This window comes from Juglans regia, chromosome 7, assembly GCF_001411555.2.
Source record: "Juglans regia cultivar Chandler chromosome 7, Walnut 2.0, whole genome shotgun sequence".
In the NCBI taxonomy this organism is placed as follows: Eukaryota; Viridiplantae; Streptophyta; class Magnoliopsida; order Fagales; family Juglandaceae; genus Juglans; species Juglans regia.
Window position 1 is genome coordinate 38,310,690 of NC_049907.1, and position 13,038 is coordinate 38,323,727.

Sequence of the window (13,038 nt, forward strand, 5' to 3'; positions counted from 1 at the left end):
GGAAGAGGAGCCACTATATATTAATTTTATTGATCAGTGCTTGAATGTCCTGCACAAGAATAAGTAAACTGAAAATTAATCAAATATAATCACTAAATGGAAGTAAGGATCAAATCTGAACACCTAACAATGAAGAAATGATTTATTTGTTACAAGATTTCTTTCTAGCCAGAATAATACGATACAGGACAAAGCAGTCAGTCAGGCCACTGAGCATGTACATCTCCGTCTAGGCTATGTCAATCACAAAATACTAAACTAACACCATCCAATTTACAATTGCTGGGAATCTATACATTCCAAATCCCATTTGAAACAAACAGGATTTAAACCCGTTGCCAAAAAATAAGCCACTTCCTAGGAGAAAAAAAAAATACGTATAGCAAAAGGTTAAATAAAAAAAATACACAAGGAGAAGCATCAGGCTTCCATCACGAGGGAAACAACCTCAAGCAATCAAATCTCTTATGGTCCTAAGTCTATGTAGCATCAATACGTGACACCAGTTCTGATCCTATATGCAAGTACTGCTAGCAGTTCACATAAAATACACTTAAAAAGGATAACTTTGAAATCCATATTGCTTACAGGGATATTGCTTCAAGAGAGCCAGGGTTGTACAAATGTTACAGTAACCAATTACAATTGAAACAGTGCTGGGCATAAAACACATATTTGACACAGATTATGAAGAGGACCAAAGCTGAACTTAAAACTAATTTTTTCCTCAAAAGCAAGAACAGAGAATAAAGTCCACTGCCTTCATCAGAAAAAGAGAAAAAAAAATGTGAAAATCCTAATTAATCCTAGAAAGTGGGCAACTTTTTTAGAGCAAAAGCTCCTCTCTTTTTCACTCCTCATGGCTGATATTTAACCCCTTCTTACAGGGGTTTTAACACTAAAGCATGCTTCTTTTTGTACATTAAGATGGTTCACATTTTTCCCTCTTAAAAATTTTAGTTGCAAAAATAGAATAAATAAATAAATAAATGTGTTCTTGTACACTTACTTCACATCACTCTCGTCGTCGCGCCTAGAGGAAGAGATTTGGGGAGCCTTCGGAAGAGATTTCGGAAGAAGGAGGAAGTGCGCTGGGAGGGAAACAAAATTGACGAAGGATCTTCTCTCTTTTGTTTTTATTGCTTTTATTCTTTTACTTTCCATAATTATGTATACAGTTCTTCTACGTACAGGGAAGTTCGCGCAGGGAATGCGCACGAACTTCCTCTCATTTCCACGTCAATTATAATTAAAAATAAAAATAAAAATGACAAAATACATTTCGGCATTTTCTTGCTATTTTCTTGCCATTCACGTAGAAGAACTGTAGAAGGCTGCCTGTTCGTGCACACTGCAACCCATCTCGGCATTTTCTTGCCATTCACTCTGTCTCCCTCATTTCCGAAACATGAGTGAGAACGTTGGGTCGCAACCCATTTCCGAAACCCAGTCGTCGGTAAGTGAGTTCATTTTCCCCAAATAATTTTGTTTTCATGAGGTGGCATTGGTGAGCACGTATTTATCTTACAGTTTTTTCTCTAAAACTCTTGGTGCCAGTGGCGTGTTTTCACTTTTCTAGGTTGTTTCTATTTTGTCTTCTACCCCACCCAGATTTCATCACAAATGTGTTAGGTACGATGGTCTAAGATTACTTTTTGGGACATTGTTTTTTCTAAAAATAATATTATTCTAATTTTATTAATGGACTCATTCATGCGTTATGGCAAACAAATATGGCTCTATCAAAGTTGTTTGACATAACATTATACTGAAATTAGCAACTCAAAGCTATAGTTCTACTGGGAAAAAAAATAAGATACCTGTCTTTGATGCTAGCAGTGGGTTGCATAATTTCTTGCTTGACAATTAATCCGTATTTTGTGGGTGTAAATTGCAGAAAAATATAATGCCTCAATTTCACTCATCAGTTAACCCGTCGATTGACTTACACTTTGCAAGTCCAAGCAATGTTGAAGAGATACTGAGTACCACACCTGACTCTAGGGAAGTTGAAAGTTTGTCTACATCCACTATTCCTAATACTGTTGAATCCAAAGATGACGATGAGTCTAGGACACAGAATATAGTGCATACTGAGGTGAGCGATAATATTGAGGAGCCGAAGCTAGGGATGCTATTTAAATCTGAAGAAGAATTATTTTCGTATTATAAGAAATATGGAAAACAATGTGGTTTCGGGGTAAGTACGCAGAGTAGTAAGAGGTTCAAGGATGGAACTCTCAGATATATCACACTTGGTTGTGCTCGTGGAGGGAAGGCACGGAATCGGACATCAAATGTCGCCAGACCACGTCCGACATCAAAAACAGAATGTAAGGCAAAGATAAATGCTACGTTTGTTGATGGGATGTTGAAAGTGTTGAGTGTACACAATGAGCACAACCATGGTCTAAGTCCACAGAAATCAAGGTTCTTTCGTTGCAATAGAGAAGTAAGCGAGTCTGTAAAGAGAGTCTTAGATACAAATGATCAGGCGGGGATCCGAATGAATAAGAGTTTTGCTTCTCTTGTACAAGGAGCGGGTGGGTATGAAAACTTGTCATTTTTAGAGAAAGATTGTCGTAATTACATTGACAAGGCACGCCACATTCGAGTTGGGAAAGGTGGCGCTGGAGCCCTCCGTGAGTATTTTGCTAGGATGCAATACAAGCATGATGCATTTTTTGCACTAATGGATTTGGATGATGACGGTAGGTTGAGGAATGTTTTTTGGGCAGACGCACGGAGTAGGGCAGCCTACAAATATTTTGGCGATGTTATCACATTCGACACCACATATTTGACAAATAGGTATGGGATGCCCTTTGCACCGTTTGTGGGTGTAAATCATCATGGACAATCAATCCTTTTGGGGGCAGGATTGATTTCTAGTGAGGATACTGAAACGTTTATATGGTTGTTTGAGACTTGGTTGAATTGTATGGATGGTAATGCCCCGAAGGCTATTATCACGGATCAAGATAGAGCAATGAAAAATGCCATTGCTACTGTCTTTCCAAATAGCCGACATAGATTTTGCTTGTGGCACATACTAAAAAAAGTACCTGAGAAATTAGGTTCCCACAGTGCATATAAAACGAGGTTGAAAAGTCAGTTGCTCAAGTGTGTGTATGACTCACAGACCATTGAAGAGTTTGAAAAATGTTGGGACATGTTACTTACGACTTACAATTTGCAGGAGAATGCCTAGTTGCAATCTCTATACACTGAGCGTACCTATTGGGCACCAGTATTCCTTAAAGATTTTTTCTGGGCTGGAATGAGTACAACCCAACGAAGCGAGAGCATGAATGCTTTCTTCGATGGGTATGTTCATGCTAAGACAAACTTAAAAGAATTTGTTGATCAGTTCGATAATGCATTGAGGAAGAAGATTGAGAATGAGAATGGAGCGGACTTCCAGTCATTCAACTTCAAAATCCCAGTTGTAACTGTCTCTCCATTCGAGACGATATTTCAGGAGTTGTACACAAACTCTAAATTTAGAGAAGTTCAACAAGAAGTAATGGGGATTGTTGGTTGTCTTCCAATTCTACAACAAAAGAATGATGTAATTGCAACATACCATGTAGAAGATGAAATCCATGTTGATGGTTTCATCAAAGAGGTTACCTATTCTGTATACTTTGATGAGGCTGAGTGCGAGGTGAAGTGTTCTTGCGGATTGTTTGAGATGAGAGGTATATTGTGTAGACATATATTTGCCACTCTGAAGGTTAATCGAGTTCGTATGCTGCCCAAGAAGTACATATTGGACCGATGGAGAAAAGACATAAAAAGAAAATACACCCTGATAAGTAGTAGTTTTGATGTAGTTGATGCGAGGCCAGACGTGAGTAGATATTCACGTATAATGAAGATATGTGGTGATGTCGCAAGTAATGCAGCTTCATCTGATGAACATGCTCAGGATATGATTGATAAGTTGCATGCAATGAACGAGGTCTATCTCACCAACAAGTCGCCAATCCAAACTTGTTCCAACGTTGCAATTCAAACAGCAGATACAACTACATGTACGAGTTCGAAGAAAGTACTAAGTCCCCTTGTTGTGAGAGGCAAAGGCAGACCACCATCTCTGAGGAAAGCTTCCATAATGGAGAAAGTGTGCAAACCCAAGACCAGAAAGGCTACGCAAAAGGGAAAACATAGACAGGTAATTAATCCTTAATTGTTTTTGCTATATTGTCTTACGTTGTTTTTTAATGGTTTTATTTTTTATTCGTAGATGCATGGAAGAGATATTGAAGTTGTTGACACACGTAGGAATTTGTTTGGCGAAACATTGGTTGGGACTCAAGAGAGTGTTCCTATTCAGGTTTACAAACTCTTCATATTTAAATTATATTCTATTTTATTTAAAAAAATATTCTATGTACTCGGGTTAGTTTCATCTATTTTTTTGTTATTTAGCTGCGTGGAAACATTTCCGAGATTTTTGACTCTAGTGGAACCCAGTTTGGCGAATCAATGATTACGACTCAAGAAAGTGTACTTACTGATTCCATTTTGTTCCATCTCTACTTGATATTGTGGTACTTGATTTTGCTTCATCTCTAGTTTATAACTGCTACATTTTGTTATATTATCTTTACAGATGCATCTTGGAGTGGATGAAACACAGCCGGATAATGAGGATGGAGCACAGCCAGATCTTAGGGATTTTGATTTATGATTCAAGATCTATTGAGTGTATTTTCTTTTTTTGTATTGTGATTGTAAATTCATATGTGAATGAGTGATTGCAATACGTGAATTGTGAGTAAGTGATTGTAAAAAAGATGATAAATATTTTGTTATATAAGATTTATCAGTTTCTACAAATGAAAGAAGCTTTTTTGTGGTTCTATAAATCAACATGTGTCCAGTAACACATTCTCATAGTACGCAACAACATTCCAAATAGTTTCATAATACACAACATTCACAATTTCGTTCCATAATACACAACAACATTCCAAATAGTGCTATAATACACAACAACATTCCAAATAGTTCCTTAATACACAACATTCCAAATACATCCAGTTCTACACAGTCGGATGTCTGCTTGTCGTCTTCCAATTTCAACTCCCTCTTCACAATTTATTCTCCTCTTTTTTGAAGCTCTTCCTCATTTCAATGCAAGTCAGCTTCTATCTTTATCAGTTTTTTTTCTGTCTTCACTCTATCAGTCCATTTCTTGGCATACTGTGCATAGCCTTGTAGTGTTGGTAGTGATAGCCACCAGCTGAACTAGTGTTCAATATGGTAGATATAGAAGCCCCAGAATAACTAGCCTTAATATAAGACTCGGTGCTGCAATTCTTACATAAAGAATTAGCATGAAATAACTGCCACTTGTTATTTTTTTCCAATATTTCTAACTGGAAATGATCCCATCAGAATCTGGGAGAAGCAAATAAGTTGGACAAATCTGCATCAGAATCTTTGAATTCAGTCATGAAACCTCTATCTCCTTAGCAAACCAAATCACCATTCCTCCAGATAGATAAAAAGACAAATTGTATTTCTTCCCTTTTCTATTATACAGAACATACTACCTCACTTTCTCCTAAAAACAAAAACCTTGGGTTCAATATGCAGACTCCTATCCATAGCTTGAAAAGCTACTAACAAGCAACATAATACACCCAATAACAAGCGACAGAGCTCCAAAAATTGTCCAAATAATTCTGTCAAAAACAGAGTACAAAAATGCTGTCAAAAACAATTGTCCAAAATGACAAGCCACAGAGCTCCAAAAATTGTCCACATAATTCTGAACAAACAGAACAGAAAAGATCAAGATACCTAGCTATATTACAAAGAATAAAAAGATGGTCTATTATTTCCACACTAACTTTGCATGGGCAACATGGATACACCACATCAATCATTCTCTTTCTAAGATTGTCCACTGTTAAATTCTCCCGCTGCAGCAATACATGTACAGGGAAGCAGAGATAAAATCCTTCGAAATGCTTTTTTGAAGGAGAGAGGCACTATGAAACTGAAACTATTATTTAACAGAAACCGAAACTATGAAGCCAAAACTTTCTCAAAGCCAAAACTAAAGCATATTTGAAGCCAAAACTATGACAGAAATCGAAATAGGCAAACAAGACAGCTCATAATTTAGGACAAATTGCTCATAATCCAGACCCAACGTGAATGAACTTGACCTCTTCGGTCAAGAACAAAATGGAATCAACCTGAGAGAGAGAGTGAGAGAGAGAGAGAGAGAGTACCTTCATGGGATCGATGAAAAGCCTTGTTTGTGGCCGTCAAACGTTTCTGCTTTGGAGATGGTGGAGGTTAGGGTTTCTGGGTTCAGAAATCATCTCAGGTCTTGGTTGCCACTTCGGAGATGGAGGAGAGTGAGAATGGAGGAGGGAGATGGGAGGTATGTCGGGTCTTGGTTCGTGCGAAGAGATGGAGGAGAGGAGATGGATATAGATGGAGGAGAGGAGATGGAGGAGCGATTTCGAATGTTTGGGTTCGTGTGAAGAGATGGAAGAGGGATTTCGAATGTCTGGGTTCGTGCGAAACGCACCGTATTATTTTCCACGTAGACATTCGTGCGCAAACCCTGCACCAAGTCCCCTGCCTATATCATTTTCCTTATGTATATACCCCCTGCCTGCCATGTCACGCTTGGGTACGCAATTGGTACGCGGTTTGCTTGTACCCAGCAGAATTGGTAGAAGAAACAGGAGGGGAAAAAAAAAAAGAAAAAGGAAAGTCGAAGGGAGGGCGGCTGGGCCACTTGCTATTTTTGGTGTTTTTCTATTTTTTATTGTGTTTTTGGTTTGAAGTTTTCTATTTTTTAGTTTTTAATAACAAATAGAAATAAATAGGCTATTTTGGATTTGGTGTCTATAGTAGCAGAATCTCGTATTCCTCCTGTTTGAGAGGACAGAGGGAATTAGTGTTTCTCTTTTTTGGAAGAGATGTCGTTTTAGTTTTGTTTTTACAGAACGCTATCTTTGTTAAGAGAGAGTTTTATACAAGTTAAGACAATATTCGTCATAAATGAATTTCTGTGCGAGGGTGTCCCAGAGTAGATGCGTAGTTTGACTTGTAGTGCGAATTTTTCCTATATTGATAAATCATAGTTGTAACTTCAGTTTATGAAATGAAATGAAGTCTATTTAAATATATATATATATATATAGTATATATAGTATAATACTGACTATATATTATACTATTATAGTGATTCTATCATAATAATACTAATACTATATATAGTTATATATTTTTTGTTATAGTGATTTAACCTATTAAAAAAATTATAATTATTTATATCTAATATTATAGTATAGTATTAGTTATAATGATTTAGTATAATTATATTAGTATAATTATAACTATAGTCTATATTAAACTATTAGTATTAGTTATATATTAGTATAACTATATAATATATTAGACTATATAATAGATTATATAGTCTAATTATATATAGACTATATAACTATATACTATATAGATTAGTATTAGTTATAGTGATATAATATAACTATATTTGTATAAGTATATATATTATTATTAGTTATAGTTATATAATATATTAGACTATATAATAGTATTAATATTAGACTATTAGTATAGCTATGTATTAGTATTAGTTATAGTGATTTAGTATAACTGTATTAGTATAAGTATATATATTAATATTAGTTATAGCTATATAATATATTAGACAATATAATAGTATTAACATTAAACTATTAGTATAGCTATATATTAGTATTAATTATATATTAGGATTAGTTATAATGATTTAGTATAACTATATTAGTATAAGTATAACTATAGTTTATATTAGATTATTAGTATTAGTTAGACTATATAATAGTATTAATATTATACTATTAGTATAGCTATATAATATAACTATAATCTATATTAGACTATAACTATAGCTATAGTGAGTTTGTTAATTGTTATATTAGTATTTGTTAATTGTTATAGTGAGTTTAATTTATTATAACTATATTATTGATAGTATTATAGTAATAGTATTAGCATAGTAATTTATTATAGTGATAGTATTAGTATAGTAATTTAGTATTAGTAATTAGTTACAAAAGATGTAAATCCCATGTAATAAATAAGTAATAATAATTTAATGATAATAGGCAGTATAACCAGCCATATGCATGAAAGCAGATAGAACATGGGGTACAACTGATTATATGCATGAGGAAGTAAATAATATATAAAATAAATTTCTTTATTAAAGACATAATACTTACAAAGAGACTAATTCTCAGAAGAGTTGGAAGCAGAAGACATGAAGAAAGGAAGATTTACAAATGATGGATTTTGAGGGTGAGGAGGACTAGAGTGATTTGAGTGAGAAAGGAAGAGGCTTTATATGAGAGTTTCTGAATGCCTTTATTTCTTTACAGACTCATTTATATAGACACTAAAACAGTACAACACAGTAATTCTAATAATACATGAACAATATCGACCGACGCTAGAAACAAGCTGACGCTAGTAATTACATGAACAATACTACCACATGAACTAGAACAGTATGTACAAAGTCATTTGTCATTTTATTGGATAATAATTTCGGGCAGCGACACTAATCTGACATAAATAGTATAATAATCTTTTGAGGAAATAATATTCCTGACAACTTCCATTTGTCATGCTGACTAATTGAGAATGTAGTAATATTCTGGAATCACATAATCTGAGGATTATAATTTGCTAATTCTAAATCAAACGGGTCCTGGAAATCCATTAGATGTGCTGGATGGTAGGGTGAGTAATATTGAGAATGAAAGGCGGTTGAGTTACCCGGATGAGAGGCCTATTGAGAATGAGAGGCCTAATGGGCTGGTGATAATGCAGATTGCTGTAATGGAGATAATATAGCGAGATGTTATGCTTCTTCTTCATCATTGCTATCTAAAACTTGTGACATTGGTTCAGCTAATTTTTTCAAATCTTTATTCTTGGTAATAGATGCTAATTATGCCTGAAATCTGCTCATTTGGACTAGAACTTTTGGAGTTTTGGTGACTTTTGAAAACATTTTTAAGACATGATCATAATTGTATTTTTCCCACCATTTAAAAAAAACTTGGCGAACATAATGGTTTTGAGAGATGGATGAGGTTTGATAACGTATTCCCACTTCATAATCCAATTTAATTTTGTTTTGAGGAATAAAAGAATAAAAGAAGAAATGGTGAACAATGGCTTAATGTTGGTGGTCTGTCGTTTTATGAAGTAAAAATTTGAAGACTTTTCTGAAGGGGAAGAGGAAGAAGAAGAGATTCAGGTCCATAATATTCTCACCATAATGAAAACCATTTTGGGAGTGTATTGATATCTTGTAATTTGTCAAAATGAAGGAAGCACGAATGACACGAGTTTTTATTTTATTTTAAGAACATTTTTGTCCATGCTTGCTGGTAATCATAATACGGCAGATTATAAGGATGAGAAAACTTTTTTGTTAAATAGGAAAACTCTCTTTCTCAATAGGCCTCTCATCTGGGTAACTTAGCCGCCTCTCATTCTCAAGATTACTCACCCTACCATCTAGCACATCTGATGGATTTCCAGGACCTGTTTGATATGCAATTAGCAAATTATGACCATCAGATTATGTGATTCCAGAATATTACTACTTTCTCAATTAGTCAGCATGACAAATGGAAGTTGTCAGGAATATTATTTCCTCAAAAGATTATTATACTATTCATGTCATATTAGTGTCGTTGCCCGAGATTATTATCTAAGAAAATGACAAATGACTTTGTACATATAGTTCTAGTTCACTTGTTAGTATTGTTCATGTAATTACTAGTGTCGGTTTGTTTCTAGCATTGGCTGATACCGTCGGCTGATACTGTTCATGCATTATTATAATTACTGTGATGTACTGTTTTAGTGTCTATATAAAGGAGTCTGTAAAGAAATAAAGGCATTAAGAAACTCTCATCTGAAGCCTCTTTCTTTCTTGCTCAAATCACTCTAGTCCTCTTCACTCTCAAAATCTATCATTTGTAAATCTTCATTTCTTCATGTCTTCTGCTTCCAACTTTTTTGAGAATTAATCTCATTGTAAGTATTATGTATTTAATAAAGAAGTTTATTTGTATATATTTTCTATATTATTTATTTCCTCATGCATATAGTCGGTTACACCGCCTATTCTATCTGTTTTCATGCATATGGCTGGTTATACTGCCTATTATTATCATTAAATTATTATTACTTATTTATTACATGAGATTTACGTCTTTGGTATCAAAGCCATTGGTGATTATATTAACTAATTACTATATCATTATTTTATATATGATTATTTAGTATAATGATTATTTAGTTATATATAATATATCAATATAATTAGTTATATATTAGTATAGCTATAATAAAATGTTATTAATAATTTAAATATATATTTTATGTTTAAAGCATATGATAAATTAAATTTTCATATTTAAGATTAAACTTTTATTTTATAAATTATAATAACATTATCTTATATTTAATTATATTAATAATATATGATCAAACAAATTACAAATGTTCATATTTAAGATTAACATCTTATGTTATAATTTATAAATTATAATATGAAATTATTTAATATATAATTATATATTATATATAAAACTTATATATAAAAAATATTTTGTATAAAAATTTTATATATATAAAATTTTTATTATTTTTATTTTTTCCCAACCGGGCCGGACCGGTTCAGTCTTGGAAACCATAGAATCGGGACAGAACAGGATCTGACTAGTTTTACGGTAAGAAGAACCCAGATCGAATCGGTTCAAAACTGATCTAACCGGTCCGATTTTTCGGTTCAAATTTACACCCGTAAGAAGAAGAAATAAAATGTTGGGTTTCAAAGTGAATGTAAAGGGCTGAAACTGGGAACGAAGTCGTGTGAGAAAGAAGAAGTGAGATCAAACGGGGCGTTGCAGCTTAAAGGCATTGATGTGTGCGTGTGTTTTTGGGTTTTATTTTGGGTGGGGCTTTTAATAATGTAATGCGCACCGTCCAAACGGCGCGTTTTGACACTGGGTTTTAGGGTCTAGGGAGTTATACGCAGCGTTTGGCCTGCGTGTTGAGTGACACCTGCTTATGGAGTCTTTCATTCATTTCTATTTTGGAGTCTGTCAGTTAAGTCTAAGTTTCTCAAGGTCAGTTTAGCAAAAGCAAGAATTAGTTACATGTCATAGAAGTATAAGAATAGAGAGGAAATCAGAGAGGAAGTGAGGTATCGAGAATCTTGTAGTAGTGGAATTTGTAAGGAGGTTAGGGAGCCCTCGAATCACTCCCGTAGCAATCCATTATCTCTTTTGCATTTCATCATATAGCTTGTGGGCCTCTGTTTTTCCTTGTAGTAGCAGTATACTTCCATTGTCATTTCCTTCCTCATTACACGATGCATTACAGAGTCCTACAACTACCATCATTCCTCCATTCCCACCATCTCCATTGTTATTCTTGTAATAACAATTGAGGTCTGAATAGCCATTGCCAAAGAGCAAACTCACTTTCAGTGGCGGGTTTTTTAAGGCCCGGGACAAACAGCTTCGTGAACACACATGAAGTACGACCATTCGAAATAGGTACCTCTTTTATTTTTTTAATTTTTTTCCCCGGCATATATTACCATTATTCCAAAAGAAATTAAAACATAAAAAATAAAGAAATAAGAAAGCAAATACATGTTTGGTAGATATTATATATTTTGACAATTATTGAAAAAAATAACATTCTGTCTTTATATATTGGACTTTACGACCGTTTGGATAGAAATGTGAGATGCTCGGGTAATCTCATCTCACTTAATTTTAATTAATAATTTTATTACTATTTACAAACCATCTTAATTTATCTTATTATCCAAACGGACGTGTATAAAATTTTGTTTGGAATAAAAAATTATTAGATGTATTTTTCCTTGTAATGGGATTTAGAACCACCCCCCTCCTTTTTCATAGCTCAAGCCAACAACATTATAATATATATATATATATACACACACACGTGTGTGTGTCTCTTGGTCTACTTGAAGTTAGCTACTTGCGATATACTTTTAGGATTACCGTATTATGTATAGTTGATTGAATTAAGAGGTATCTTCGTTATAAATGTATTATGTGATACAGTTTTAGAGTATAGTCTTGCATATACCTTTTGAAAAAATGAGACTTATTATTAAAAAAATAAAATTTTCATATAAATTTTATATTTATTTATTTATTTTTTAAAATTACTCAAAACTTACATATATCCTAAGATTACAAATATTATTTATAATTACTTTATTATAATTGATTGAGAAAAGAGGAATCTCCATTATGAATGCAAAAGGGGAAAATGGACTTAGAAATAGATCCACTATAAATGTATTGTATTTGTTTTTAACTTTTTTTTATACTTGTAAAATCGTTGTGTATTTGAACATACCAACGCTGGAAAGGCAATGTAAAAGTGGTGTTGATATTTTTTCATTCGGAATAGAATAATACGGTAATGAACTCGTTGATTTTTTTCTAAAGAATTCGAGTCTTTTTCCCACCAACCAAACAAGAAACATGCCCGAAGATTCCATAAGCTACAGCTACCAAGATGCCATTCGCATATTTTTCTCGCCTCATTATCAGTTCTTTCACGCCAATTGTGAATTGTCCCTCAAACTCAAACTCAAACTCAAACTCAACCTCAACCTCAACACCCTCCACCTCTTACTCACTGCCACTAAACGCCACTTATCGTCCTTATCCAAGTACCTTCTCTTCTTGCACCCAAATCCCCCGTTTCCAATGGCTAATCTTACCACCACCATCTCCACTTCTACTCCAAGGGCTCGTCTCAAGGGCATCGTCTTCGACATGGACGGAACCCTGATGGTCCCCGCCATCAATTTCACTACATTGTACAAGGTTGTGGTCTGTAGCGACGAGTACTGTTGAATCAAGGCAGAGAGCCCATCCGGTATTGACATCTTGCACCACATTGAGTGGGTGATTGTTACCT

The 13,038-nt window shown here is 34.1% G+C and overlaps 2 protein-coding genes across 2 annotated transcripts; both read left to right on the forward strand.

The window, feature by feature from the left end:
• The first annotated feature begins 1,906 nt into the window (after nt 1-1,906).
• On the forward strand, nt 1,907-3,211 carry LOC118348941 (protein FAR1-RELATED SEQUENCE 5-like). Its single transcript, XM_035691534.1, has 2 exons — nt 1,907-2,711; nt 2,880-3,211. The coding sequence occupies exons 1-2, from the start codon at nt 1,907-1,909 to the stop codon at nt 3,209-3,211; spliced, it is 1,137 nt and encodes a 378-aa protein (XP_035547427.1).
• Nucleotides 3,212-3,307: 96 nt separating this feature from the next.
• LOC118348942 (protein FAR-RED IMPAIRED RESPONSE 1-like) lies at nt 3,308-4,696 on the forward strand. Its single transcript, XM_035691535.1, has 4 exons — nt 3,308-4,177; nt 4,250-4,339; nt 4,435-4,512; nt 4,619-4,696. The coding sequence occupies exons 1-4, from the start codon at nt 3,308-3,310 to the stop codon at nt 4,694-4,696; spliced, it is 1,116 nt and encodes a 371-aa protein (XP_035547428.1).
• Nucleotides 4,697-13,038: the final 8,342 nt, after the last annotated feature.